The 27,775-nt window shown below is 57.1% G+C and overlaps 1 protein-coding gene across 1 annotated transcript; it reads right to left on the bottom strand.

Moving 5' to 3' along the window:
• Window positions 1–43: 43 nt before the first annotated feature.
• Window positions 44–27,321, bottom strand: PIK3CD (phosphatidylinositol-4,5-bisphosphate 3-kinase catalytic subunit delta). The gene is made up of 23 exons (XM_016214725.2): window positions 27,051–27,321; window positions 12,842–13,014; window positions 10,299–10,527; window positions 9,976–10,205; window positions 9,379–9,558; window positions 8,916–9,065; window positions 8,338–8,427; window positions 7,063–7,284; window positions 6,532–6,628; window positions 6,311–6,441; window positions 5,786–5,836; window positions 5,512–5,679; window positions 5,311–5,432; window positions 5,006–5,149; window positions 4,757–4,856; window positions 4,434–4,612; window positions 4,246–4,358; window positions 4,020–4,098; window positions 3,334–3,501; window positions 2,909–3,032; window positions 2,628–2,773; window positions 2,356–2,488; window positions 44–1,930 (listed from the first exon to the last, which is right to left on the bottom strand). The coding sequence occupies exons 2-23, from the start codon at window positions 12,980–12,982 to the stop codon at window positions 1,793–1,795; spliced, it is 3,135 nt and encodes a 1,044-aa protein (XP_016070211.2). The 5' UTR covers window positions 12,983–13,014; window positions 27,051–27,321; the 3' UTR covers window positions 44–1,792.
• Between the last annotated feature and the right edge of the window lie 454 nt (window positions 27,322–27,775).

Consider the following 27,775-nt stretch of genomic DNA (forward strand, 5'->3'; position numbering starts at 1 on the left):
TTTATTTCTTTCAATCTGCTTTTACCTCTCGTTCGTTGCAAGTTTCACAGAGTGCTGCTCACCAGCCGACACCCGCTACGCAGAACTCGCCTTCCCCACACAGAAACATGAAAGGATTTTTTAAAAAATTCACTTCTCCAGGCGCAGGCCGTGCACCCAGATCAGAAACTGCTGTGCATGTGCAAAGTGTGCCGCCCACGCCGGGGAGCACACAGGCTCCCGTAAATAAATAACAGACAGACATACACCTGGCTTTTCCTATGTCCAGACGGGTGAGGTGGGCCTCAGGAGGCCAGCACCTTAGCCGGGAAGGAGTGTGGTCGGTGGTGACCGTGGGTGGTACTGGTGGCTCAGGGACCGCGCCTCCCAGAAGAGTCGGTCCCTGGGCGGTTGAGCGGGAAGCCACTTCTGGCTCTGCCCAGCCCCACAAGGCCTTTGCGAGATCAGCAGTGTAGCCTGGTGGGTCCCAAGCCAGCTAATTCACTAGGGCCCCTGTGGGCTTCAAAAGGTCCGGGTTCCTGGCCGTCTCCAGAGCCAGCGTCAGAAGTCTGGGAGAGGTCCAGGAATCTGCATTTCTGGAGCTGCCCAGGTCTGCCTAAGGCTGGAGCTGGACGTGCCAAGCTGAATGCTGACACAGAAATTTCCACCATGCCCCTAACTCACGCCTCAGGTACCTGACTGCTCACAGCTGGTTGTCGAAGGCGAGCGCTCTGGAAGAGATCAAGTCCTTAACACCTGTTTTAAGAGGAGCACACAGCCCCCGGCTGGTGTGGCTCAGCTGGCGGGGCATCGGCCCACGCACCGAAAGGTTGCCGGTTCGATGCCTGGTCAGGGCACACGCCCAGGGTTGCAGGCTCGATCCCCAGTAAGGGGCGGGCAGGAGGCAGCCAACTGATGTTTCTCTCCCATTCCCTTCCTCTCTAAAAACCTTTAAAAAAAAAATAGAGGAAGCCCACAGGAGGTAATTGCGCAAAGTACTCTGACCTGCTTTCCCCTTAATCCACAACCAGGATGAGCTAAGTCAAGCTCAGGTTCTTTTAATACGTCTTGAGGACCAGCATATATTATACTTTACGGGGGCTGAGGCTGTTCTCCCCAGCCGGTAGAGGTTCAGGAAGTAGTTTGGCTATTTTTTTCTTACCCGCAAACAAAATCACTTTATAGCAGAGAGATGAGAGAATTCCCGTACCCAAGAGTCACTTTAAAAGTGGAAAGCAAGCATCCCTGAATCTAGAGGGTACCAGGCTTCCTCTGGGAGCTGCCCAGAACTCAAGTCAACGGAGAGCAAGAGGTGGAGGGGTGAACGGAGGGAGGGTGGGCGTCCTGTCTGGACAGCAGGCACCACCGGGTCGTTCAGGCACCAAGACCCGCGCAGTTCCCGGAGCCCTGGGAAGAAGGCAGCTCCCCAGTGGGGACAAGTCTTTGCTGGGTCCAGGTCCACCTGCCGGAAGACTTGGGATTACGATCCTCCACAGGGTGCCGTCTCCAGGCGCCCACCTCACAGTGTCTTCTCGTCAAAGCTCAGGGCTCTGACTGGGGACGCGAGGACAGCGCCCCACCCCTGCACGAAGGATGCATTTCCGCTTATGGCTGTTTAGTTCCTGAAACATTTCAAGTCATTAATAAATAACCAGTGTAAACAAAAGGCAGTTGTAAGAGTTCTTTCCCATCGGGTGCGGTTCAGGCTCTTAGGCCCCAAGGGCGGCTGACGGGGCCTGGTTCCCAGGATCGACGGTTTGCTCGTGTCCGGGCCCAGGGCTTGGAGGGGTCCGCGCAGCGCCAGGAGGGGCTGCTATTGCCTGTTATCTTTGGACACGTTGTGGGCCAGCCAGTTCACTTTGGTTTTCCAGCTCTCCCGCAGCGCCTCGTTAAACTTCACTCGGAAGTGCTTCAGCGCCTCCTCCTCGGTTTTCCCCAGCGCCAGAGAGTCCTGAGGCAAAACGGGGGAAGCACTGAGGGGCCCGGTCCCTGCTCAGGAAGGGGGCCCTCCCGCCTCCCGCCCTCTCTGTGTAGCTCAAGCTCCCTCCGAAAAGAACTGTGAGGAGAGTTGGGAGATGGCCCCCCAACATCTCCCTTGGGAAGGAAGAGCTCTTTATTCTGATCCCAAACCCAGGCAGGCCCCAGATCCACCCTCAAAATAAGATGCCCATCCCAACAGAATCGGGCTACCTCCGGCTGCTTCCACCAGGCCCCACTGCTGGGTCCTGAGCCGGCGCGAGGAACCCGAGAGTCAGGAGCGCCCTGTGGGTCCACCACACCCAGGGTGGGGGTCCCCTAGGTCATGCTGCTGGGAGGCAGGCCTGGGACGTCGGGGCGCCGCGGTCTCCTGGCTGGCGGCCCTGCCCTGGCCGTTACCTTGAGATACTGGATGTCTTTGGAGCAGCTGAGCTCGGGCAGGCCCGCCGCCCGCATCAGGGCGAAGAGGTGGAGGAAGAGCAGCCCGTGGCGCCGCAGGATGGTGTAGGCTCGCTCGCAGTAGCCCCGGAACCTGCAGGGGAGGCGGGCCTGGGTCCTCCTGGCCACTCCCGCCCGCACCCCCAGCCTGCCTCCCCCCACAGGGCCCCCTCTCTGCATCCCGTGTGGGGCCCCGGGCCCGAGGGGCGTCCAGGGGGCTGAGGCACCCTCACCTTTCAAACTTCTCACTGTTATTAGTCTTTCCCTGCTGAATCACATGGACGAAGTCGTAGGTGAGGATGAATGGCACCCGCTCGCGGTTGATTCCGAACTTGGTCTTGAAGTTCCCCAGAAAGTGGCCAAAGTCAATGTGGAACAGCTAAGGGAACAGAAGAGAGGGGCAGAGACTGAGAAGGAACCGGAAGGGCTTGGAGGGGCTCTGCCTCGAGCCAAGTGCAGAGAAGAAAGCCCGAGGGCAGGGGCCGGAGGACAGGCACGGCCACACTGCTCCTACCTGCCCATTCTCCCGGATCATGATGTTGTCGCTGTGCCTGTCGCCGATGCCCAGCACGTACGTGGCCACACAGTAGCCCGCGCAGGAGAGCGTGAACTCCTCAATGGCTCTGTCCAGGGCCTCCCTGGGGGGGGGGGGGGGAGGTTGGAAACCATGGCCTTTGATAGCCTGCAGCTCCCGAGTCTCCCCTGCTACAATAATGGGGGTGGTTTCATGTCCCTAAGTTCAGGGTGGCTGTTACACAGCAATAGGTGACTGATACAGGGGGGAACAGAGCCCCACCCCACTCCAACACAGACATGGGCTGGTCCCTGGCTAAGCCTGGAAGTCACAGAGGCTGTCACAGGCCTGTCCCGTCACCTCTGACTTGCAAACGTGGCCTCTTGGATAAGAGGGGACATCTGTCCCCAGGGCCTGAAACCTACCCAGGGTTCTTAGACTTGAGCCAGTTGAGCAGGGCGTCCTTGTTGAACGCGGCCGTGGCTGCCATGTTGCTCTTGTTTAGCTGGATGTTGGCGATGGTGTCCGAGTGGAGCACCACCTCGATGAGGCCCGTGCGGTCCCCGGTGGAGAGGCAGCCATAGGGGGTCATCCTAGCCAGGTGGCAAGAGGGGCAGGCAGTGGTCAAGGGCTGTCCCTGGGGCTGCCCGACCCCCAAGGAGCTCAAGGCACACAAAGTAGCCCCAGGAGATGCTCCTCAGGATGAAACGGGGAAAAGCAGCAGCAGCTGGGGAGGAGCCCTTGACTCCCGGCGCCCCAGGGGAAGGCTGCTTGGAGAGGTCAGCACCAGCACCCAAGATGCAGAGAAGCAGCACCTCAGCTGAGCTCACGCTCGCTCGGGGAAAAGTGCACATGGCTTGGAAGAAGGGGCAGGAAGCCACGGGTGCTCGGGGCAAAGGAAACGGGTGAGACGGACGCTCGCCGCCAGGCTGGCCTCCACCTCATCCTGGGGCCCTATCGCCCCCTGTGGCCCGAGTTTTAAACTGGTCCCTGCTCTTAGAACAGCCATTTCTCCTGAGGTGGTAATGTCAGCTTTGGCAGGGGACCCCTCCAAAGGGACAGGGTCCCAGGCCTGGCGCAGGCACAGATGGGTGACGGGAGGGGTCCTCACCTCAGGTCCAGCCCCTCCTGCTTCCACAGGATGTCCATGAGCTGGATCATCTGCAGCGTCAGCATGTCCTGGCGGAGGTCTGTGCCGCAGGCCCCCGGAAGAAAAGCATGAGTTTCTAGAAGGTTCTGCACTCCCGGCCATGCCTAGGCCCCAGGGCTCCCGGACTTCTCCTGAGCTCGCCCTCTAGGGACCCCGAGGGAGGTGTGGGGAGGCCCGGCCTGCTCACCATCCCCGTTCTTAAAGATGATCCCCACACTGCCGTCGCTCCCCGCCTCCTCGTTGCTGTACATGACCCACAGTGGCTTCATCTTGGAGTCCATGAAGGTGCACTGCTCCACACTGCCGGGCAGAGGGCGGTCAGCGGGGCCCTTCCGGGGCCTCTGGGGGGGAGGGGAGGCCCGCGGTGGGGCTCACCAGACTTCAGCCAGCAGGATGCTGGGGTCGAGCGGGGACTGCAGGTGGGAGAGGGCCTCCAGGTAGGTCTCCTGGCGCATGCACAGGTGCATCAGCTCCTTGGTCTGGGGCTTGGGGCTCTTCTGGGAACTCACTTTGACAAAGTCATTCAAGGCCTTCAGTTTGCTCAGCGCTTCCCCCTGGCCAGGAGAACGGGAGGGCAGTGTGGGCAGGGCAGGAGGGGCAGGCCCCAAGCCTCAGGCCGGCCTAGGTGATTCTATAGGGGCTTGGCTGACCCTGCCCAAGAGTGGGGCCCAGCCTGGGGTGGGGGCCCCGAGCCTCACCTGCTTCATCAGCACCTTCATGTGGTGGGTGCTGCCCCGGCAGTAGGCCTCCATGATGAGGCCGAAGCGCAGGGCCACGGACGGCACGTGCATCTCGGAGCTGGAGGGGGCAGAAGGGGCTGAGCCTCTCCCGGCAGGGCCACGCCACACAGCCCCTCCCAGCCCGGGCAGGACGCCCAGGCCAGCGGGCAGGAGCCCCTCCTCCCCACGGCCTTCCAGGGAGACGGGGGGTCAGCTGAGTCCAGTTACCGGAGGTGCCAGAAGAGGAAGTGGCCGATCTTGCGGTTGGCCAGGGCCCGGTCCAGCAGGAACTTGGTCAGCTCGCAGTCGAGGTAGGACTCATACTTGAGCACCTGCACCAGCTGCAGCAGGTACTGGAAAAGCTCGTCATCTCTGCAGGGAAGGGAGGCCCGAGACCGGCTGGGGCCTGGAGCTTTGTGGCTGGGGACGGGGTCTGCAGCAGGCCCCCAGGGAAGGTTCCGTCCCCACCCTGTGCCCGCTGCCGGGCAGTCGGGGCAAAGCCACCCTCCTGAGGAGGAGCCCACGGAACTCACGTCAGTTTTCGTAGGGACTTGATGGCGAAGGAGCCCACGTGGCGGTCAGGGAAGCTGGAGTCCAGCAGCTCCAGGGCACTCAGGACCGGCAGCTCCGGCCAGGAGCACAGCAGGTAGAGCATCTGGGAAAGCCGGGGGTCAGGGTGGGAGGCTGCGCCCACCTCCAGGCCGCCCCTCCCCGGGCCCTCCCTCGCCGCCCACCTGGGCCACGTCCTCGTGCTTGTTCCACTTGGTGACCAGCAGCAGCCGGGCCAGGGCCTCGGGGAAGTGCTCCTGGACCTCGTGGCGCATCTTCCACACCAGGTCCTTCTCGTGCTCATACAGCTCCCCGGACCCTCGGCGCTCCAGGATTTCCCGGAGCTGCAGCTGCTGAGGGGCGCAGGGGGTAGGGCTGCAGCTGGCTACGCCGCGGCTCTGTGCCCCGCTCTGCACCCCCCGCCCGCAGCACCAGCTCTGCACCCCCCGCCCCGCTTACCTCCTCCTCAGTGGCGCGTCCATGCTCCCCAAGCCGCCCCAGCTCCAGGATCTGCAACGAGTGGCCCTGCTCTCAGTGGTGACCCCCAGGGCCTGGGCCACCCTGCAGGGCCCCCAGGCAGCTAACAACACTGCCAACCTTGTGGGCCAGGGGCTCCCCGTGGTGGGGGCTGTCCCACGCACAGTAGGGAGTTCAGTGGCATCCCTGGCCTCCACCCATGAGAAGCCAGAAGCATCTCTCCCACTAGTGACAACCAAAAATGTCTTTGGATATTACCTGAGGTCCCCTGGGGGCAAAGTGCCCCTTGTTGAGAACCACTGCTCTAGGGCGCATGAGGGTTCCAGGGCATCGAGACCCCCCAAAGGTGTGCAATGGCCTGGCCCCCACCCAGGGCAACTCACAGGGCGCAGGGGCCACGCTCCGTGGAACCCCAGAGGCAGGGTCAGGAAAATTCACCTAATTTAGCCCCACAGCCTCTGAGCAGGGCCAGTCCCGGACCCCAGGTGGCGAGGGGCCTTCACTGACCTTGTCCAGGGCAGGGTAATACACGGGGTAGGGGGCCACCTCGGGGAGGCAGATGACCAGGGCGGCCGCGCTCTCGGTGTTGGGGTTGCTGCAAACGGTTCCTGTGGGGTTCAGCAGCTCCCCTTTCTCATCTGGGCACGGGGACGGATGGAATTACACGGGGAACGTCCCCACGCTGGGGCGGCCACCCCCACGCTTCCCCGCTCCTGGCCGGGGCCAACCTGGGACAGAGGGCCACATGTAGAGACAGCACTCGCCCGTCTTGAGCTGGTCCTTGTAGTCGAACAGGGTGAGGTTGGCCCAGGCGATGGGGCAGTCCTGGGAGGGGACCAAGCAGGTCAGCCCCTCGAGGCTCCCCCTTCTGCTCCTCACTCCCAGCTTCCGGAGGAACCCCAAACACACCACACGGCCCCGCTCAGCCACGGGGAGTCAGCAGGCTCCGCGGCCAGTCACATCCTGGGGCCGCGACTCAGTGCCCACCCCCCCACCCCCACCCCCGGCCAGCCGCGGCCTCGGGTGTGTTTGTCCTTCCACCCCAGGCAGCTGCCTCCAGGTTCCCGCAGGACCAAAGGCCTGAGCCAATATTCCCAGTCATCCTGCTCGCAAGCCCGCGAACCCAGAACCAGCGTGGGGCAGGGGCAGGGGCAGTGGCCAGCGCAGGGGGTTGGGAGGCTGGGGTCCCCGGCTGAGCGGCCCCCAGGAAGGGCACGGGCTCTCCGAGTCCTGGCCCGCCTCCCGGCCGGCCCACCCACCGCCTTCTTGGACTTCTTCTTGGTGGAGCGGGCCTTCTTGGCCTTCTCGATCACGGCGTACAATGCGAAGCAGAGCCGGGCCATGCGAGGCAGGTCGCAGACGTTGATGTCGAACTCCAGGCGCTGCTTCCACACGGGCTCCGAGCACACGCTCACCTCCGAGCTGGACACCGTCTTGCACAGCGTCTCGTTGCCATGGAAGAGCCCGGCCTGCACCACCAGCTGGTGAAGGTGTGGGCATCGGTGACGGGGCAGAGGCCCAGCCCCCTGTCCCCTCCCAGTCCTCCCACCCACCGAAGGCCAGAATCTCCTCCTGAAACACCCTTGTCGCACACGGGTCTGAACCCCACTTCCCATGTGGAAGCAGCGGGGGCAGAAGATGGCTGGATGCCTGAGCGGGACCAGTGGCCGCGGGCCCGGGACAGGGGGTGGGGAGGGTGGGGATGAAGGGGAGGTTGCCCCGGGCTGTGCGTGGGGGACCGGTCTCAGCTCCCCAGTGACTCCGTGGGACCCCAGGGCATGTTGCTTCCTGCTCTGGTCTGTTTCCCCAGCTGGGCTTGGGGACCCGAGGGCTCCCTCCACTGCTCAGAGTCCTAGGAGCCGCTGCGGTTGGGGAAGGATTTGAGGCTCTGTGAACCCCGGTCCTGCCTCCTCCAGCAGCTCCACCGGGGCAGACAGCTTCCTGCACTCAAGCCTCTACAACTCTGCCAGGGGAACCCAGACCTGCCTGCTTATGAAACTACCCCAAAATGTGCTCCCCAAAGAGACCCGACCTCTGTGGACTCGGGTTTCACATCCTGCAAGTGGGACAGTAAAACCTGTACTAGTGGCAGGCCGTCCCGAGGACCCAGGAGCGGGCGTGTGGGCCAGGCCCCCAGGGGCCCAGGCAGGTGTTGCACACGCCTCCCTCACCCTGTCCCCTCTGGGAGCACCGAAAGGCGCCAGCCCAGCTGGAGCGGCTCCTCTTCCAACGCCTGTCACCTCCCTGGCTGCGGTTTCCACATCCCTGGGCCTGGCCCCACAACCTCCACCAAAGTCAAGTACCCGGAACTCGCCGGGCCCAGTTTCTCTGAATCGGCCTCTCTGGCCACGGCCTGCTCCCCTCCCCCCTTCCTGTTTTGAAGCAGCTCACCACCTCTCTGGGCAGGGATGCTGGGTAATGTGGCAAGGTGGCTTTCGTGTGACACCCCCCCTTCCTCTGCCGCCCCTCGAGGCCTCAGTCACCTTGTTTGTGCAAAACCGCCCCCCCCCCCACTGCAGGCCCAGGCGCCCCACCTTCATCCGCTCGTCTGCATTCACTTTGCTGCCCTGGATCAGCTCCACGCAGAAGGGCTGCTCCAGGGACCACAGGGACACGGAGGAGGGCTGGGGGGCGGGAGAAGCGGGGCCTTTAGGGATCTGGAGAGCCTTTAGGGGTCAGAGGCTCAGCGGCTCAGCGGCCCGTGGGGGCGGGTGAGAGTGTTGCAGGCTTGCGGTGAGGCCCAGGTGCCTATCCCCCACTGCCTTTACCAGAAAACATGCTTGCGGGTGGCCCAGGGGCCCCAACACCCCTGAGCTCTGCAGAGCACGGAGTTCTCCCTCCGGGGCAGGAAGCAGGACAGCGTGAGGGCAGCCGAGAGCCAGGCCTGGAGGCGGCCCCAGGAGGTTCAGACAGGCCCCCCCCACCCCAGCACAGCGGGTCCTGATGGCTGCCCAAGCGCAAAGCCCCAACGCTCAACACTGACCAGCAAGGGGCATGAGACAGGAGCCCCTGGACCCACCGCCAGCCTGGGGCGTTGCCCAATAGGCTCGAGGGCTGGACAACAGGTGGGGGGGAGGGGGGGAGGGGAGGGTAAGTGGAAGGCTCAGCTCACCTTCTTCATGGGAATGGGGGGCGGTTTGGTGCGTGGCTTTTGGACTTGGGGGGCAGGGTTGCTCTGCTCGTCCCGCATGGCGAGGATGGAAGAGGAGTGCACCATGGTCAGGTGGGGGGTCATCCCGCTGTGCAGGCAGCTGCAGATGTACTGAGATGGGGGGTATGGCACAGTGAGCGGCCAATGAGCGGCCCAGCCATTCCCGGGACGGGACAGCTGGCCATCGGGGGCTTTCCCACGCTGACGGCCGCCGAGCCCAGGCCTCTCCCGCTGGCTCTTCCCGCCCCCGCCCACCTCCTGAAGACGGAGCCCACCTTGTGTTCACAGGGAGGGCCAGCCCAGCGAGGGGACACTCTCGCTTGTCACCCCCAAAGGCCTGGCTGATCCAGGGGCCAGAGACCCAGCCCCCCCCACCCCTCCCCCAGGCCTCCGCCCAGGCTGTGGGGAGCCCGGGGCCCCTCACCTGGAACTGGCAGAGGGGGTAGCTGCCATACAGGTACTCGCGCTTCCCGTTCACCTGCAGGGTGTAGTCCTCGGGCTGCTCCACCAGGGGCTGCCGGAACACCGTGGCCTTCTTCCGCAGGGCGCAGGCCATCAGCGCCAGGGGCACATCCTTGGTGGACACCTGGAAGGTGAAGCTCTCCTAGGGGGAGGAGGCGGGGTCAGCCCTCCGCCCTGTGAAGGGACCACAGGGTCCTGGGGCACAGAGGTGGGGCCCCCTATTTGCCATATTAGGCCCTCCCTGTCCCTCGAACGTGAGCTCCTCAAGGGCAGGGTCTGGTGAAGGCGCACGGCCGACACCCGGGAAGTATTTGCTGAATCAATGAACAGACCGGTGACTAAGGCCATGCGGTCATGCGGTCATTCTGCCTCGTCCGACTTGCCTGGCGGGACGTTCCGCCGAGCCCCAGGCGTGCTGTGGATGCCCCGCAAATACCATCTGATGCTACGGGGAGGGGAGTGAATCTGGGGGATTCGGGGGTGCCGGGCGTCTCACAGGGGCAGCGAACCCCACGGACACAGTGGCCTGGACGCAGCCCCGGCAGGAGCCACGGCTCACCTCGCTGCCCTCGAACTTGACATTGACCAGGAGCGCCCGGTTGGGGACGCGCAGGGTGCCGGCGCCCCAGGTCCGCGCCGAGGGCTCCAGCTGCAGGGGGAAGCTGTATTGCAGCCAGGCCTCCCAGCCCAGCTGCTGCCGCCGGGCGGCCGCCTCCTCGCAGAACTGGCGCATCTTGGCTCGAAAGTCATTCACTTCGGGGTCGCGCAGAGAGTCAAACTCGTGCAGGCCTGGGGGGCAGGGAGGAGCCAGTCAGCCTGGGGGGTCAGGGGTCGGGCCCCGGGGGGCAGGGCAGCCACACACGGCCCACCCTGGCCGGGCACCTTTGCCAATGAGGAGGCTGATCTGCGAGTTGATGAGTTTCTTCACCCTGTCACCCTCGCGGGCCACCAGGCGCAGCACCGGCAGGAAGGGCTGGATGTCACACAGGCGCCGCTGCTCGTCTTCCAGCTCCTGCTGCTCCGCCGTCTGGTTGACGCAGGTGAACACGTAGGCCTCGGGGTCACTGAGCATGTGGAAGAGCGGCTCATACTGGGCTCGGTGCCACAGCACCTGGGAGGGACGGTCACCGGTCAGCCCCTCTGACCGGGGCAGGCAGGGCCCCAAGGAGCTAGAAGGTGGGTGGAGGCTGGCCTCAGTCGGGGTGACCCGCCCTGCATGGGCCTCACAAGAAGGCAATGGCAAGGTCCCAGAACCTCCACCCTCTCCAGACCCTCGGAGCACTGACCACGCGGGTCACCGGGAGTCCCCGTCACCGCTCTTCTGTGAAGGGTGCCAGGTAAGCTCTAGGATCTGGAACTGAGCGGTGGGTCCTACGCCTCCCTGTAGGTAACTCTGAGAGACGGCCAGCCGGACACGGCCTCCGGGCAGCCCCAGCTAACCGTCCTGGGGCTCATGGCCCTGACTTGTAAACGCTGCAACCGGTCGGGAAAGCTGACACTCTGAGGGAGCCAGAAAACCCTCTGCGGGCTGTGTGCCCTCTGGGCGAGGTGTCCCCAGGGATAGCTGGGGAGCCATCTAACAGTCAGGGTTCAGTGCATAGGTGTTCACACCGAGTCACAGAGAAGCCGAAAAAGGAGAGAACAGCCTTGGGTTTTGTCCGCCGGGGATGGGTAATCATGGCCCATCAACGCAAAGGGGGCACACGGGGCGGGGCCCAGAATCCAGGGGTACCTGTGCAACAGACCACTGCAAGATACACCCTTAGGAGGGGAAAACCCGAAGCTGCAGAGCAGCAGGTGTAATTCAAACCCAATTCATCAAAACAACAGCGCTAAGCGTGTTAACTGTCTAGATGGGGATTCAGCAGGCCGCCGGGTTAGGGACAGCCACGCGTGTGCACATTGTTTCAGGAGCCTTCGACGCACGGCAGAGTCGGGGTGGCCGCCGGCAAAGCCTAGAACAGTTACTGCCTGGCCGTGGCACAAATAACTGTGAAGAAATTGCGGCAGAATCAGTGAGGCGAGACTGGGGGGCCCACTCGGTTTTATGTTTGCACGGTGCTCGAATCTGAGACACCCAGGGATCAGCCTCAAAACCGTATTTACCTAAAGTGAGTAACATGAAAAAAGAAGTTAAGCCTGAAGTAAAAGGATATAAAAGTCCGTAAATTAGAACTGGCCACAAGAAACAATACTATACTGTATACGGAAAAGAAAGCAGGGCCTGGCCGGTGTGGCTCAGTGGTTGAGCGCTGACCCCTGCACCAAAAGGTCCCCAGCTGGGTTCCCGGTCAGGGCACATGCCCGAGGTGAGGCTCGGTCCCCGGCAGGGGGCGTGCAGGAGGCAGCCGCACTCAGTGTTTCTCTCACTGATGTTTCTCTCTTTCTCCCCCTCTCCCTTCCTCTCTCTAAAAATCAATAAAGACATTAAAAAAAAACAAAAACCAGAGAACAGCCAAAGAGTTAACTGCGGTTTGCTCATACGGCTGGATCACAGATAATTTTTCTGTCTACTTTTTCTTATGTTCCTAAATTCCAACGTGTCCATATTACTTTTGAAATAGAAAAAAATTAATTTAATATTTAAAGAAATCTCCCAGGAAGGGAAGATTTAAAAACAACAACAGCCCAGCTGGGCGTGGCTCAGTGGTTGAGCATTGACCTAGGATCCAGGAGATCGGGGTTCAATTCCGGGTCAGGGCACATGCCCGGGTTGTGGGCTTGATCCCCAGCGGGGGGTGTGCAGGAGGCAGCCGATCAATGACTCTCATCATTGATGTTTCTATCTCTCTCCCTCTTCCTTCCTCTCTCTGAAATCAATAAAGATATATTTAAAAAACAAACAAAAATAACAAACCATTGGTTCACTGCTTCTCTTTTTTTTTTTTTCCTGCTCCCAAGCATAGCTTTTAAAATTTGGAGCTAAGGCCTCGCCCTGCACCATGATCCGTTAAATTTCACACTTTGCAAGTGGAACAAGCCAGTCACTACCAAATACTATCCAGTTGCCTAATCCTTTGACTCTGTCATTTACCCTGAAAATTATTCAACAAAACCAAAAGCCATTTCCAAAGATGTTTACTAGAACGACAGCCCTGAAGACAAAAGACCGGCAAAACCTCTTACATGGCCGTGGATGGAGTGTGGTTCCAGAAACAACGGCAAGGTCTGAAGAGAGCAAAAGGCCACGTGGGAGCCACACCCTAAGTGCTCACCCGGATCCATGTGCACCACGGGGGGGGGGGGGGGGCCCTGAATTAGGACCGCTAGGCAGCCTCTAACTGCCGAGTTTTTTTAAACAGTTTTGGACGTTACTGACCGCTTTTAAAATTCGCATCTGAGGACCTCAAATCTGAGGAATTATGCGTGTGAGCATTTTTCTGAGTTCCAAGCTCTAAGGGCTGGTTTGAAGGTTAAGATCGTACCTTCTTGATGGTGCTGAGGTTGGCGTTCCGGGACACGGGGAAGTTCAGATAGACCCCCGTGGGCAGCAGGAAGTCAACGGCCACGCTCTGGTTCTCCTCGTTGGCCCAGAATTCCATGGGGCAGTCCACCCCGGGGGGCATGGTGCCCTTCCACGTCTCAGGCACCAGTTACCCTGGAAAGGGAGGGAAGGCAGAGTGAGCCCGCAGGCGCGCTGGGTGAGGCCTTAGACGGGCCCTTTGGAAGAAAACAGGCTGTCAGGGCCTCCGGCGGCCAGAGGCTCAGGGTGGAGTCTGGGCGCCCAAGGCTGGCCCCCTCTGGGCCTCCTCCTGCCCGGGGTGGCTTGTGGCTCCTACCGCCCCAGGCCCCGGGCTTGGCTGAGCCCCCCTCGTCACAAGCGGGTGCTCTGTCTGCATCCCTCACAGCAGTGGCCCATGTTCGAGACACCCACAGACCCATCCCAAGTCACGTCTTCTCAGGAACACACACACGTGGGAGACCTCTGCCACGGCCACCCGCTGGCAGGACTGGCCAGACAACCCAGGGCTTGAGGAGGACCGAAGGCTACAGTTCTTTGAAACTTTCTTTTTTTCTTTGTCTTTTTAAATATATCTTTATTGATTTCAGAGAGAGGAAAGGAGAGGGGGAGAGAGAGAGAGAAACATCAACGATGAGAGAGTCATTGACCCACTGCCTAGGCCGCAACCTGGGCATGTGCCCTGACCAGGACTCGAACCCCGATCGCCTGGATCCTAGGTCGACGCTCAACCGCTGAGCCACCCCTGGTCGGGCTCTTTGAAACTTTCTAACCAGAAACCAAATGGCTCAAAATTGGCTTGGGGACATCCAACAGTTGGCTGAAACATCTCAGTTATAGCAAACCCCCCTGTCATACCAGCTCCCCAGTAACAAAATGTTACAGACACGATTAAAGGTCTCCAAGAGTCCCCCGCCCCTCTTCAGGCTACACCACCTGCATCCTGATGGTTTATCACGTCCACCGGTGTTTTTAAACTTGTATGACACGAACATGTATCCACAAACAATTCCTAATATTTTCACCTGCTTTAACACTTCTGAATAGTGAGTCTTCCGCAACCTGCTTATATCCTTTGGATTTGTCCACGCGCTGATACATGTAGCTCTAGTTCATTCATTTTAACTCCTGGCATTTCACTGTGTAAATAAACCCAGATTTATTTACCCCTTCTCTTGTCGATGAACCTCAAGGTTTGTTTCTCTTCTGTGCGGTTATTACAAACAATGCTACAATGTATACTCTTGCTCACATCTCCTTGTGTGCATGTCAGAGTCCAGGTGAGCGTGGTCCAAGACAAATATAACGTGAACCACATGTGTAATGTCCAAGTTACCGGTAGCCACATTAAAAAATAATAAAAACATACAGACAAAATTAAGTTTCGTAATATATTTTACACAATATATCCCAAATATGGTCATTTTGATGTTATCAACATAAAAAGTACTAAGGAGATATTTTAGATTCTTTTTTTTTCTTTTTCTTATTTTGAAATCTGGTGTGTGCTCTACGTTTGGTTGCACACTCTAATTCAAACAATAGGTTTTCATCAGAAATCTTCCTCTCTACGTGGATTTCATACAATCGACAGGTGAAAAAGTAGCCTCACAGCCTCAAGTTGTTTCCAATAAAGGAATTCAAGTATCGATTCTTAATTTAAATGAATTAAAATGAAATAAAATGTTTAAAAAATTCTTTTCCTCAGTCAAACTCTCCAGATTCAGGTGCTCATGAGCTCCATGCGGCTGGCTGGCTGGCGGCCACACGGGACAGTGCAGGTCCGGGACACACAGCGTGGAATGGTCAGGTCACGGGTGTAAGCTGTGCCAGGTGTAACCACCGTATCATTAAATCTACCTAAGTAAACTGGCGGCGTCCATTAGCAAGAGCAACGCTTAACCTTCCTCTCGCGCCAACACTTGGTATTGTCAAACTTACTCATTTCTGCCAATCAGATAGGCATCAAATGCTCTTGTGATTTTAACTTGCATTGCCCCGACTTTCCATAAAAGGCTTATCTTCTCCAAGTAGCCTGCTTATAAACGTTGCCCAGTTTTCTGTGGAGTTATTTGTCCATTTCTTATGAGCTTGTAGAGTTTCTTGGTATGCTCCAGATTGAATTCTTTTGTTGATCGAATGAGTTAGAAATATCTCCGAGTCATCTTGTCATTCTGCTTAGAGTGGTGCGTCTTTTCTGATGAGCAGTTTTTAATGCTGATGAAAATTTATCGGACCTTTTCCCTTTACGTTTGATGATTTTTAATCTTTGGAAATATACTTCCCTATCCTAAAATCACATCCTTCTAGATTTAAATGACTTGTAAAAATAGTTGAAAGGAAATGTTTCGTGGGAGATGCTCTGGTGGCTCTGCCAGAGGGCCCCGGCCTCGCCCTTGGCTGGATGCAGAGCGGCTCTGAGCACTACCCTCCTCTACATGACACCACCACTGAGATCCCCATCCTCTGATTGCAAAACCACATCCTACTTTGGGTTCCTCTTTCTGAGAATGGCCGGGCCAAGGCTTTCTTTTTCTTTTTTTAAAAAAAAGAACGTTTTTATCTTTTTAAGATTTTTTATTGATTTCTTGTGGGGGGGGAGAGAGAAACAATGATGTGAGCGGGAAACATTGATCGGCTGCCCCCCTGCGTGCCCCCCCCCATTGGGAATCAAGCCCGCAACCCGGGCATGTATGTGCCCCAACCGGGAATCCAACCGGCAACCCTTTAGTGCCCGAGATGAGGCCCAACCGACTGAGCCACACTGGCCGGGGCAGGCTTTCTTTTTCATTTAAAATGTTGGGGCTTGTCAGGAAAGCTAAAGAACAAACACACTTACAATGCTCTACGTGCTTTGGCTGAGCTCGGGAAGTCAGGAGCACCTCTGGCCATTCATTCCTGAGGCTGAGATGACCAAAGGGACAGACAGGGCTCCGAGACACAGGCTCCCCTCTCTGCCCTGCCCCTTAGCACCGTGGAAGCGAAGCTTCAGCTACACTCACCCATCTGGATGCAGGGAAGTACCTTGATGTAAAATACTCATTCCTGCCCTGGCCGGGTGGCTCGGTTGGTTGGAGCGTTGTCAAAAAGGTTGCATGTACGATTCCCGGTCAGGGCACATACCTGGGTTGCGGGTTCAATCCCCAGTCGGGGCACGTACAGGAGGCAACTGATTGATGTTTCTCTCTCACATTGATGTGTTTTTTTTCCCCCTCTCTCTCTCTCTGAGATCAATTAAAAAAACACATATCCTTGAGTGAGGATTTAAAAAAAACAAAAAACTGGCCCTGGCCGGCACGGCTCAGTTGGTTGGCTGCTGTCTCATGTACCAAAGGGTTGCCGGTTCCCATTCCCGGTCAGGCACCAAAGCAACAGAAACTCAGTCTTAAAAGGGGAAGATGGGGATGGCGTGGGCAGCACATAATCAAGCACCAGGCACAGGGCAAGAGAAAGCGGGGTCTTTCCCTCCGCAGGCCCAGGGCCCAGGGCCGACCGCCTCCGAAGCCGACTCCTCACTCTGCGGCTGGCACGGGGCACAGACGCCAGCTAATCCAGAGGCCTCGGACTCGCTCCGAGAATCCAAATTGACGCAAGCACCTTGGGAAACTGTTTGACGGCATCGACCGAGCCCTCTGCCCCAGCGATTCCACTCCTGGGCCTGCACCTAACAGAAATGAAGCCCGTGCACCGAGGAGCCCCAGAGCGCCTGCGGCACCGCTACTCCTAACAGCCCCAAACTGGAAGCTTCCCGAATGCGCATCGGCAGCCGAATGGGAAAAGAAATCGTATCCGCTCCCCACGGAATGACACACAGAAATAAGAACGGTCTACAAGTACACACAGTGTGAACGGATCTCACGGGCATAAAGCTGAATGAAAGAAGTCAGGCACAGGCAATTATAGAGAGAGCAAGCCTGGGCGGGACTCATCCACGCTGGCAGAGACATGGGGCGGGGAACGAGGGGCTTCTGGGGGCTGGGGATTTTTAGTTTCTTGACCTGGAAGCCGGGGACTTTTCACAAACCCATCCCATCCTCAGCCCAAGTAGTTCAGGTGGGTTGAGGCCCAGGCCCAGCCAATCAGGGCCCTGAATTCCACGCGCACCCCCCACACCCCCCTCCCCCCGCCCCGCACCATGGGGACTGGATTGGAAGCGGGAATGGGACTTAGGCCCAGCCCAGCCCTGTGCGCTCTCTTTACAGTGACCCTAGGATGTGAATATCAAGTCAGTACAATGGGTTCTGACATCTGGACGTCTTTGGGAATTCCTCCTGGGGTGGCAGGAAAGACAGACTATCTCCCTAGAGCTGCGGATGACCATCGGCTGCCCTTAAGGGGTGGAACCCGAGAAGAGACCAACATGGAAAGCAGAGCTCGGCGCGGGGAGTACACGCGGGGTCCTGGGGACAGCCTTGGATGTCCTGGATCCAGCCATGCCTGAAGTTAGACTCTATTCCTGCACTTCTCAGTTCTGTTAGCCAATAAATCTCCTCTACTGTTTTTCTTTTTAAACCCAGAGCAGTTTGACTTGTTTTTTAAGTCACTTATCGCTGATCTATTTCCATTAATGCAGCAACACATTCCATTTGGGGAAGCTTCTAATGTTTAGAAAGTTCTCTCCCTGGAAACTGACCTGCCTCGCAGAGCCGACCCGTCCTCAGTGTGGCCTTTGAGGCACACAGAGTTATCTGATGGCTCTCCTGCTGGATGGTGGCCCCAGTACCTGTCTCTGTTTGCCCTACAACACGGTTTTTAGACTCTTTTGCCAAAGTCTGGCCCCCCCAAGCTAACAAGATGCTCCAGATGGGATCTACAAGCCAACTGTAGAATGTCCTGGGCACCAAGCGCCCATATGCTCAGCCTAAAATGTATCAGGCTCCTCCCCTCCCCAGAAGTCTGCTGGTGGCCATGTCACTGCGCCCGCTGGCCGCTGACCCTCAGATATTCCTGAGTGAGCCAGGCTCACCCCTGGAGGCAGGGGCTCACAACTACTCTTGCCAATCCCATCTCGCGGAAATAATCGGCACTCCTGTCTTATTGGATTGGATATTGTGTACCTGCCACTCGCCTGAGATATATTAGTTTATTCAGCTGGTATTTATTAGGTGTCAGGAATCTCTCCAGGAGGCGAGATACTCACACCCAGGTACACAGTAGGGAAGACGGATGACCACGAGCTGTATCTATGCAGAGGACAGGTGTGTCAAATGGTGACGTGACCGAGGACAGCCCGAGGGGCTGCTCCATGCAGGGAGGCCAGGAAAGGCCCCTCTGAGAAGGGGACACCGGAGCCGAGAACCAGAGCGAGACAGTCCTGCCCAGACCTGAGCCACTGCCGCTGGAGCACTGGGCGGGGGCAGGGACAGGAGGGTGTGGACCAGATGGCTTGAGGAGCTCAGCAGGGACCAAGTCCCGCAGGGCCTTTAGAACAGGGGGTTCACCTGGGTTTCACGCTGAGAGTGATGGGCGCCCGGGGGTAAGTTTTAGGCGAGGGAGCCAGGGGGCCTGGTTTGCGTCTGAGACCATGCTGCGGGCTGTGGCGTGAGAGGCCTGGAGAGAAGCAAGAAATGGCAGAGGGGGGAGGCTCGTGGCACCAGTGAAGTGGCTCCACCCAGGAGCCGGACGGAGAAAGGGAACCAGGATACACTTAGGCGCTGGGGTGGATCGGATGGGGACAGCGGGTGAGGAGGCAGGGGTGGCAGCCAGGTTTGGTCTTGGGAGATGGGACGGGGGGTGGAAATTTACCGAGATGGGGAGTGTAAGGGAGAAACAGATTCTGGGGGCAATAAAACAGCAAGATCCGCACTTCAGACCCTTGCATCTGAGCTGCTAATTGAACATCCCAGGGAAGCTGCCACAGGGCCCCAGTCTGGAGCTCAGGGGGGAGGTCTTCGGGGTCGCAGAGATATAATTTGGGGTCAGTAGGTGACGCACAGATGTGGCGGCATGGGGACAGATGAGACGGCCTGCAGGCAGAGGGTCAGAAAGGGCAGGACCACCCTCAAGGCGGGAGGGACCAGGCGGAGATGAGCCCTGAGTAATGGGTCCTCTCAGTCTGAGTCACCCAGAACCTGGAGGCAGACTTCTGTCTGTCCACGTCTGAACCGCTGATAAACCCATCAGGGAACACAGCGGAACTCCTTCCCTTCGCCTCCCGCTTCCGGCCAGCGCGACCTGCAGAAACGGCCACGTGGTGGCAGAGCAGTGCGGGCGGCCTGCGGGTCTAGGACCCGGGACCCTCCATCCCTGTGCGAGTCGCTCTCAGTTCTCGGTCAGACGCACTCTCCCTGGCCCAAGGCTGAAGAACAGTCTCCAGCCGAGGACGCCTGAGGGGGCCTGACCTGAGTCCTGAGCAGCCAGCACTGGGGTCCCTCCAAATATTCCAGTTAAAGCACTTCCGCCACCATCATCCCTCCCGCCAGCAGCGCTGGGGGCCTGGGTTTATTCCCAAGGAGGAGGCCCCGCCACGGACGCAGCAGCCCAGAGTCACAAACACTCCCGCCGGCCTGGGAGCGAGGCCGCAGCCCATTTAACAGTCCCCTGGGCTGGCAGCCCCGCTGGCCGCTGGCCTGTCCTAAGCTCAGACCTGCTAAAAAATTCCTCACATTCCTTTTGAAACTCCAGGGACCTGGGGCTCTGAGCTGGCAGCTCCTGAGTCATCGCAAATGCGGCTGAGGCTCTAACCAGGAGCCGCCGCCCCGCCGTCCAGCCTCTGTCCACGCAAACGCAAGCTTTTTGGTGCGGTAAGGCGTCCTGGGGAGCAGCTCCCCAAGGGAGCACACCAGTCGCACCCTCGGCAGGCTCTGTGCAGGGGGCAGCCAGCAGGGAACAAAGAAGTGTGTCCTGTTTATCTAGGCGATAAACATCCTCCGCCCTGAGGGTGCCCTCGGCAAAACATGCCTGTGCCTCCAGAAGTGACTCCAGAGCAAGGCCGCGCAGGTCCCCCGGGTCATTCCTACGACTCTGCCTATAGCGAGAGACGCTCATTAACCCTGGGGCAAAGCATCTGCCCAACGCCTGCATTTCGGACCCGAGGTTACAACCCCAAAGCCCAAGAGAAGGAGCCTCAGAAACGTCTAGAAGGCGGTTATACACATAGTCCAAGCGTCTACCCTCAGCCCAGGCTGGGAGGATACAAGGCCCGCAGGCGCCTGGGTTTACTTCCAGGTGCTTGTCAGCCTCAAAGAGCCCTGACCCAGTGTTCTGTCTCCCGGCCGGGCTCCCTCGGAGAGTGACACGGGCCCTCTGGCCCCCGGCTTCGGGGGGAACTGAAGGCACGCGGGCAGGCCCTTCAGCAGCGGAGCCAAAGGCGCTGAACCCAGAGCGCGGGCTCCCCAGCGGAGCTCCTGCCCATCCACCGGAAAGGAGCTTTCTAGAAACCGGCCCCTGCTCTGCGGGGGAAAAGCCCAGGGACCCTTCAACCCCCACACCCTCCTGGAGGCCTCGGGAAAGGGAGCCTGAAGGGCCCCTCTCTGTCCCGGAAGGTCCTGCTCATTCACTCATTCAGCAAATACTGAGCATCGGGGAACGCGACGGGCACGGGACGGGGCCACCCCTGCTCTCACGGAGTTTTCAGCCTAAGAGGGAAACAAAGCGAGGGAAAGGACAATAAATAAACACGATTTCAGGTAGTAAAAGAGCAGGAATGGAATAAAAATGAGCTCGCCGGGAGGGTCCCGTCAGGTGAGATCATACTGGCATTGAGGCTCAAATGACGAGAAGGCTCCAGAAAAGCTATGAAACCGGTTCCCGGCAGCGGGAACGGGAAGTGCAAAGGCCCTGAGGTCAGGTAACTGGAGTCAAGGGCCTGAAGGGGGGCTGACTGGCGGGACAGTGTGGAGATCCTGCAGGTGCAGCCGGTGGGGAGTCCGGGCTTTGTTAGCACCGCGATGGGAAGTCACCGGAGGGCTCTGAGCAGATTGAGATGCCTGGTTTTACGCTTTACAAAGGAGACACCCTGGCTGCCGTGAAGAATGGAAGTGGGAAAGCCATTCGGGCCAGGGCCCAGGTAAGGCTAGATGGATGGGGAATGCGCTGGGTCCCCCAGGCCACAAAGCACCCTTGCGCTCGGCTTTTGCTGGGGAGCAGGCCTCCCCACACCCTGGCCTTGCCGTTTCCTGGCCTCAGAACCTCCTGCACGAAGAACTGAAGCTACAAACCAGAAGGAAAAGTGAACGGCCCAGGGTCCCACAACAGGTAAGAGTTTTCGGATAGATGTGCTGTTCCTCCAAAATACGAAACCTTTCACGGGAGCCACTTCAGTGTGTCTCTCGGGAGGGAGGGGGGGGGCGTCTAACAGTGTCCTCCCTCCCCGGCGGCCACGGTGGCCCTGGGGGCAGAAAGGTGTCCCCACCACCGCTGTGAGTCACAGCGAGAGGGAGGCGGTGCAAACAAATCCAGTGCAGGCGGCACCTCTGCGGTCCTCGAATGCCGAGCCACTGTCCAGCGGTGGTCAGCTGGGGGTGGGCACGTGCCCAAAAGGAAATGGGCAGGGAATCTCCAGGAGCCAGAGGCCAGGAGAGGTGGACATCCCGACGGCCAGGACCAGAAGGAAGGGCTTGTCTGCAGGGCTGCCCGGCGCCCCGAGCCCCTGCTGCGGGAGAGACGGGTCGGAGGAGGGACGACAGCATCCTGTGGCACCGACCGGGCAGATGGCAGCCCCGTGTCTGCTCGGCGGGAACCAGAGGACAGGAACTGCCTTGCTCCCTGGTTCCTGTCTACCCACTTCTGCTTCCCTATTATTTGTTTTTTAATTTCTTCCTTTTTTTAAAAAAAAACCTTATTTATTTTTATTTATTGATTTGAGAGAGAGAGAGATGTTGTTCCGCTTATTTATGCTCTCTCCCGTTTTAAATGTGTCTCCCTGGAGGCCATAGTTTTCAAAAGCACTGCACCTATTTTTTCATTTTAAGGACAGTAACTTATAATTTGAATATTTAAAACAGGAAAAAAAAAAAATCTTCAATGCAGGAAACCCAGACAGACATCAAAGGTGAGAGGTATGGGTCTCTGGAAATTCTCTTCTATTTGGGGGAGAAAAAAAGACTTCTGACTCCTGTTGCCGTTAGAAAAAGTGGGCCACTACGCGGCAAAAACTTCTATCCCAACTCTCTCTTATGATGTTCACTTCAAGGCCCACCCGGGAAGGGGTCGCTGCACCCCAGTGGAGCCCCAGACACCGCACATCAAAAGCAACAGAAAAACCCATGGTCTCAGGTCTGGGAGTTTGGGGAATTCAGGAACTGTCCTAAGGGGGCAATTGGAAAGGTAAAGCTACATGCGGCAAGCTATTCACTGTGGCATCGCCAGCGACAGTGGTAAATCTGAAAGAGTAAGGACATGGCTAAGTCAGTGATCACACGTGAACTTAAAGGAGTGAGCGTGGCCCTGGGAAGGACTACACGGCACTGCAAATACGCCCCACAGCCAGTGGCATCAAAACACACACACTGATCGTGGCAACATGTTTGTGGGCAAAACATTTCAGAAAGCAGAGAGAAAACAAAACAGCTATATGATGGGTGTGTGCGGATGTCACAATAAGGGCTTTTAAAATTTAGTATCTATGAAAGTTATACAAGCAAGTGATTTTAAAAAGTACTTAAAACTAGCCGTGGCCAAGTGGTTCTGTTGAGTGGAGCGTGATCCGGCAAAAGATCGTGGGTTCAATCCCTGGTCAGGCCCCCGGGGAGGTGGCCGATCAATGTTTGTCTCTCCCATCAGTGTTTTTCTCTCTCTCTCTTTCTGTCTCTAAAGAGCAGTAAAGGGCATATCCTTGGGTGGCGATTTTAAAAGAAATTACTTAAAACTGAAATGCAGCAAAAAATAATAATAATAATAATTTGGCAGTCTCCTGACCTCCACAAGCAAACATCCCACCCCCAATTTCACTTGTGTCTTTGGATATTTATCTCTACATTTCTAAAATAATAGGTCTGTACTGATATTTCTGGATTTTCAACTTGGAACTTCTTGCCTTAGAGGTAAGTTGGTGTCGCCCTACACGTCCACACAGGCACACACCCTCTCACCCGTCGTCCGAATATAGCAACGTGATGGTTTTTCGTTAATCAAACGTCACTGCTTACACTATTATGACTGTATAAATATTGTTCAAAGCCAAGCCATTAGTACACTGTGATTTTATTTCTTGTTCAGCTTTTTGATATTCCTGAAGTTGATAGCGGCCTCACTTTTAATTTTGTTTTCTGTATACAAATATGTAATTCCTCCCCCAACTCTCCAACTATAGAACTCCTCGAAAATGCAGCAGATATGTCAGATAAACCACCAGCCCCATCTTTTCTTGGAGCTCCTCCTGGCCGACGCTTGGCCACCCTGCTCCAAGTGGGGCTGACTGTGCTCAGGCCAGCTGCACGGCTGCAGAACTGGGGCTTCTCTCCACCACCACACGGAATTCCCTTCGCGTCCCCCCACCAGTCAGGGGACCTGGCTGCAAGCAAAGCAGCGGCCTCTCACTGAGTAAGCAGGAAAGGAGCAGACGGGTTGTGACACGTTTGCTGCGCTGTGAGGAGGTCACAGTTCTGTTGGAGGGTTTAAGGAAGGATCAGCGATTTGTACTTGAAAACAAAGCACATAAAAACAGTGAGGCAACGATCAAGTCCAAGAAAAACAGAAAGCCGGACGAGAAACATAATTGCGGCCCACGATGCGGGCTCCCCACTGCACATCTGATGGCAAAGCTGCTCTTATTGCCTCTGAGTCCTGGGTGGCAGTGTGTACCCCTTCCACTCCTGTGCCAAGAGCCTGACCTCGCAGCCCTAGCCCTGCTGCATGGATACAGTCCATGCGTCATCCCTCTCTTCTGTGTCAACTATCACATCGGTGCATCTCGTCAGCGGAGCCCAGGTCACAGGTCCTGCCTACAGTGGACGCTTGGAACGGAATACTTTTCAGTTCCCAAGGTGGGGTAGGTGTTTGTTTCTTTTTTCTTCCCACTCCCAAGACTCCCAGTAAGATAACAGCTGAAGTACAGAGAGCCATTTGGCAGCCGAGCCACATGAGAACAAGAGACAACTGCACATTGTCTTCTTTGTTCCTCTTTCTGGGTTTACTTTCTCGTTTTAGTGGAGCACATCCTCCAGGATCTTCCTTGAAAAGGGTTACAAAGGGAGGGAGGGCGGGAAAGTTTTTGAAAATTCATCTCTAAAGAAATACCTTTATTATTTGGCTCACGTGACAATGACAGGATTCTGGGGTGGGAGTTAATTTCCCGTGGAAATTTGACAGGTTGCTCTACTGCGCTGCAGCTTCTGGAGTTGCTTTGGTCAAGTCCAATGCCATTCTGTTATCTCATCTCCTATAGGTGGCCTCTTTTGTCTTTGTTGGCTTTTTGTAACTTTTTTCTATCTCTGGAGTTTTGAGAGTTCATGACAATGGCCCACAGTACATCTCATTCTTTTAATACTCACCCAAGGATATTTTTTTCCATTGCTTTTCAGAGAGAGTGGAAGGGGGGGAGAGAAAGAGAGAAAGATCGATGTGAGAGAGACACATCGATTGGTTGCCTCCCCGCACCTGCTCCGATGGGGTCCAGGGACCGAGCCTGCAGCCGAGGTACGTGCCCTCGGCCGGAATCGAACCCGGGGCCTTTCAGTCCTCGGGCCGACGCTCTATCCACTGAGCCAAACCAGCCAGGGCCCATCTCATTCTTTCACGGAGTGTTTCTTTTATTATTCACTGCATGGAGGGCTACGCAGAGACGCCGAACGCGGGCACTCCTTCAGTTCTAGAATTTTCTCCGGAAGTATTCTGGATAACTTCCCCTTCTCTGTTTCTTCCCCCCCTTTTCCTGAGCTCCTATGAGATGGACATTGGGCCTCCTAAGCAGATTCTCTAATTTTCTGATCTTCTCTAGAAATTTATTTTTCAACCTTCCAGCGCTATCCTACTGAAATTTTTACTGTTACTATCGTCGTTTTCCATAAACCCAAGAGCTTGTTACTGTTTTATGAACATTCCTTTTTCTTCTCAGAAACAACCATGCTATGACTTCTGTTTTCCTGTTTGTTTAGGTCTCACTCCAAGTGCGATGACCCACAGCTGCCCATTCAGATGGAAGAGCTGGGCACGCGAGCTGGGCACAGGGAGAGCTAGTTGCTAGCAGGTGTCACTGTGGCGTGGCAAAGGAGCAACCTGGCTTTTCAAAAGGGTCCCCCTCATGTGAGCGTCCGAGGGTCATTTTTCTCGTGAGGTCAGCTTTCTCAGGAAGAAGTTCTTCAAGGCCCTGCCCGGAGGGTGGGTGTGAGCCAGGCTGCCACGTTCTGGGGGCCAACCAGAGAGGGTGCTGCGTCCAGCGCGCGGACTTCTCCTGGGTCCTCCTGAGCTCGGTAGGTGCCTCCTCGCAGCCTCCCCTGCCCCAGGCTGGCCCTGGGAGGACCTGGCCCAAGCTGCCTGCAGGAACCCCACCGGCCTCTTCTGCTGGGGTGCAGCCCGGAGCCGCCTGGCTACGGGGGCTGAGCAAGGCGGCTGTCGCTCTCACACACACTTTCCTGCTCCCGCCACCCTCTACACCCCAGGCCGGCGACACTCGGTAGCCCCCATTCTTGAACCTGGGCGTGGGGGGGGGGCTGTCCTGTGGACACATCAGCTTGCCTCCCCCGCGGCACAGGACAGTCAGCGCCGTCTGCGTGGCCTCTTTCCCCCACCTCTCTAGGATCTTCCAACAGTTTTGCTCACACCCGCCCCCTCGCTCATCCCTCCCTTGTTCTTACAGGTCCCTCTACTCTCATTCTCGTGGCTTTTGCAACAGAGCAGAAACAAGCATGTACGTCCAATCCGTTATGTTCACGCGAAGTCCCTAATTATACTTAACAAGAAATAAAAATCCAGTCTCCAAAGATACAGACGGAAGACCCTCTGGTGGGCGGGGGAAGGATATTCCCACAAGGAAACAGTGGTTGGGGGAGCGAGAATTCTAGGAGAGCTATGCTTGCATTTTTTTTCATTTTGCAAATTTTTGACAGTAAATAGGCATTTTTATGAATAAAAACACATGAGGATTAAGAATTATTATTAAAAGGTATCTTCTGAAACAAAAATCAGGACAGTGTAAACAGGCGTGTAGAAGAAACTCTAATCACGGCAACACAGGTCCATGCGAGCCACAGTTTCGCCTGTGCTCCAGGGCCTGGGTCCCACAAAGGCACCCGAGGCCTCCAGAGGGTGGTGGGGGCGGGAGAGGTGCTGAGTGGAAGGAACTCTGGGCCAGTCTCTCGGCCTGTGCCACAGTGGCTCTCTGTTTTTACCTGCTTTACGGGTTAAAATTCTGCTGAATATTTTGATCTTTTAAAAGAGATCCACACATCACAAGAAAGTTTGGAAAGTGCCAATGAAGATTTAGAGAAAACGAGGTTGAGGGGGGGACCTCCAAGGATGACACCACGCTATAACGCAAACCCTTTCCATCCTAAAGTGACAGTAGCCACTCAAGTGTCTGGATAAAGGGGAATGGGCTGTGTGCCCACAGAATACATAAGCCCCCCGCCCCCGCCCCAGAGCTTGCAAAGGGGACTGCGGGCCTCTGGACCTGGGAGCTCCCTAGCCACACCCGGCTACTCCCAGATGCCAGGGGGCGGGGTGCTTAGCCAATGCCCAGCCCATGTCAGTCTCTGGCCTCAGTTTCTTCATTTGCACAATGAGAGGACTGTATTCATCTTCCAAGCTAATGTTCTACAAGCTCCAAGGAGCATCCTGTTACGGACAGAGTGACTGCCAACTCTCTGGAGAAACAGAATGTCCCCAGGAAGGATTCCCTGAGAAGCGAGATACCGAGTTATCAAAATTCAACCCACTTCCTTTGGAATAAAGTTTTACTTTTCTCTCCCCAAACAGGCCTGCCCAGCTCTACCATGACCAGAGCAAGTCGAACACCAGATGTAGCAGCTGAATAATGGGCTCCAGGCCCCTGCCTTTCCCAGGCAGCGGCACCCCTCTCTCGGGAAGCTGGCTGAGGTCTAGTTCACTCCCCGCTCATCGGCTCCTAGCACAAATGTGGGTCACGTCTCTCCCTTTCGGCTCTAGTCCTACAGATAAGGTTCTCCTTTGGCTGAAGGGGGGGGGTGGGCGGAGGGTTACATTCAAACTTCAACTTATCTACAAAATAACATCTCTGCTTCTCCCACCATCCCACGTGTCTCCTCCGCCCAACCTACCTCTCTGGAATGGTCCAAGGAAGACCAGCAGCAACGGCCCCTCTGCCTGGCGGATCAAAGATGCTTTGGAACCAGCGAGCGTCATTCCGCCCTGGCGTGGCTCTGAGGGCTCCTTATCTGTCTGAAAAAGAGAGAGAAAATAAAATTTAAAACGGAGAGTCTCCGAAACGGTCTGTGCATTCTCTCACAGAACTTCAGCTTAAAGGCGACAGTTGCACCCAGGCTCCCCTTCTGCAAACCAGTCACATTCTGCTGGATGGGCCTTTTTCAACATCTGTGGCGATGCCACCCCAGCTCCCTTTGGTGGCACTAAAGCAAACCACAGGAGCGTTTCCAGCGTCTGAAGCAGAAACAGATATACATACGGATGACTCAGATCGTTTTTTAGAGTTGTTTGTTGGTTTTTGTTTGGCTTTTGAAAGCAAAGTGAGCGATCTGAGCCATGCCTGGGTTTGAGTTCCGTTCCACCGCTGCAAACAGCAGGTCCCTGAACTTGAGGTCCCCGTTTGCAGCCCAAATTGCACGGTCATTAAGGAAGACCCATCCCGGCTCCTGGAGATGAAGAGGGAGTATGGGGACGAGGGCCCACTCATGCATCTGCGGGCCACTCCTGGAAACAATCTGGCCCCTTCACCGAACCCCGGGCCTAGGGCACAGCTGGGAACCTCCTGCCTGGGACCCACTAGGCGTGGCTGGGGAGGGCTGCTAAGGAGCCAGAAACCTAA

Source organism: Miniopterus natalensis, chromosome 9 (genome assembly GCF_054644295.1).
Source record: "Miniopterus natalensis isolate mMinNat1 chromosome 9, mMinNat1.hap1, whole genome shotgun sequence".
NCBI classification, from domain to species: Eukaryota; Metazoa; Chordata; class Mammalia; order Chiroptera; family Miniopteridae; genus Miniopterus; species Miniopterus natalensis.

What these genes read in the sequence shown, in the direction of transcription:
- PIK3CD (XM_016214725.2), bottom strand. Translation starts at nt 12,982, where the DNA reads ATGCCCCCCGGGGTGGACTGCCCCATGGAATTCTGGGCCAACGAGGAG. An exon ending in CAGGAGGGGCTGGACCTGAG is followed by an intron (nt 3,502 to 4,019) that starts GTGAGGACCCCT and finishes CCACCTGGCTAG; the next exon opens with GATGACCCCCTATGGCTGCC. An exon ending in AAGACATCCAGTATCTCAAG is followed by an intron (nt 1,931 to 2,355) that starts GTAACGGCCAGG and finishes GTTTTGCCTCAG; the next exon opens with GACTCTCTGGCGCTGGGGAA.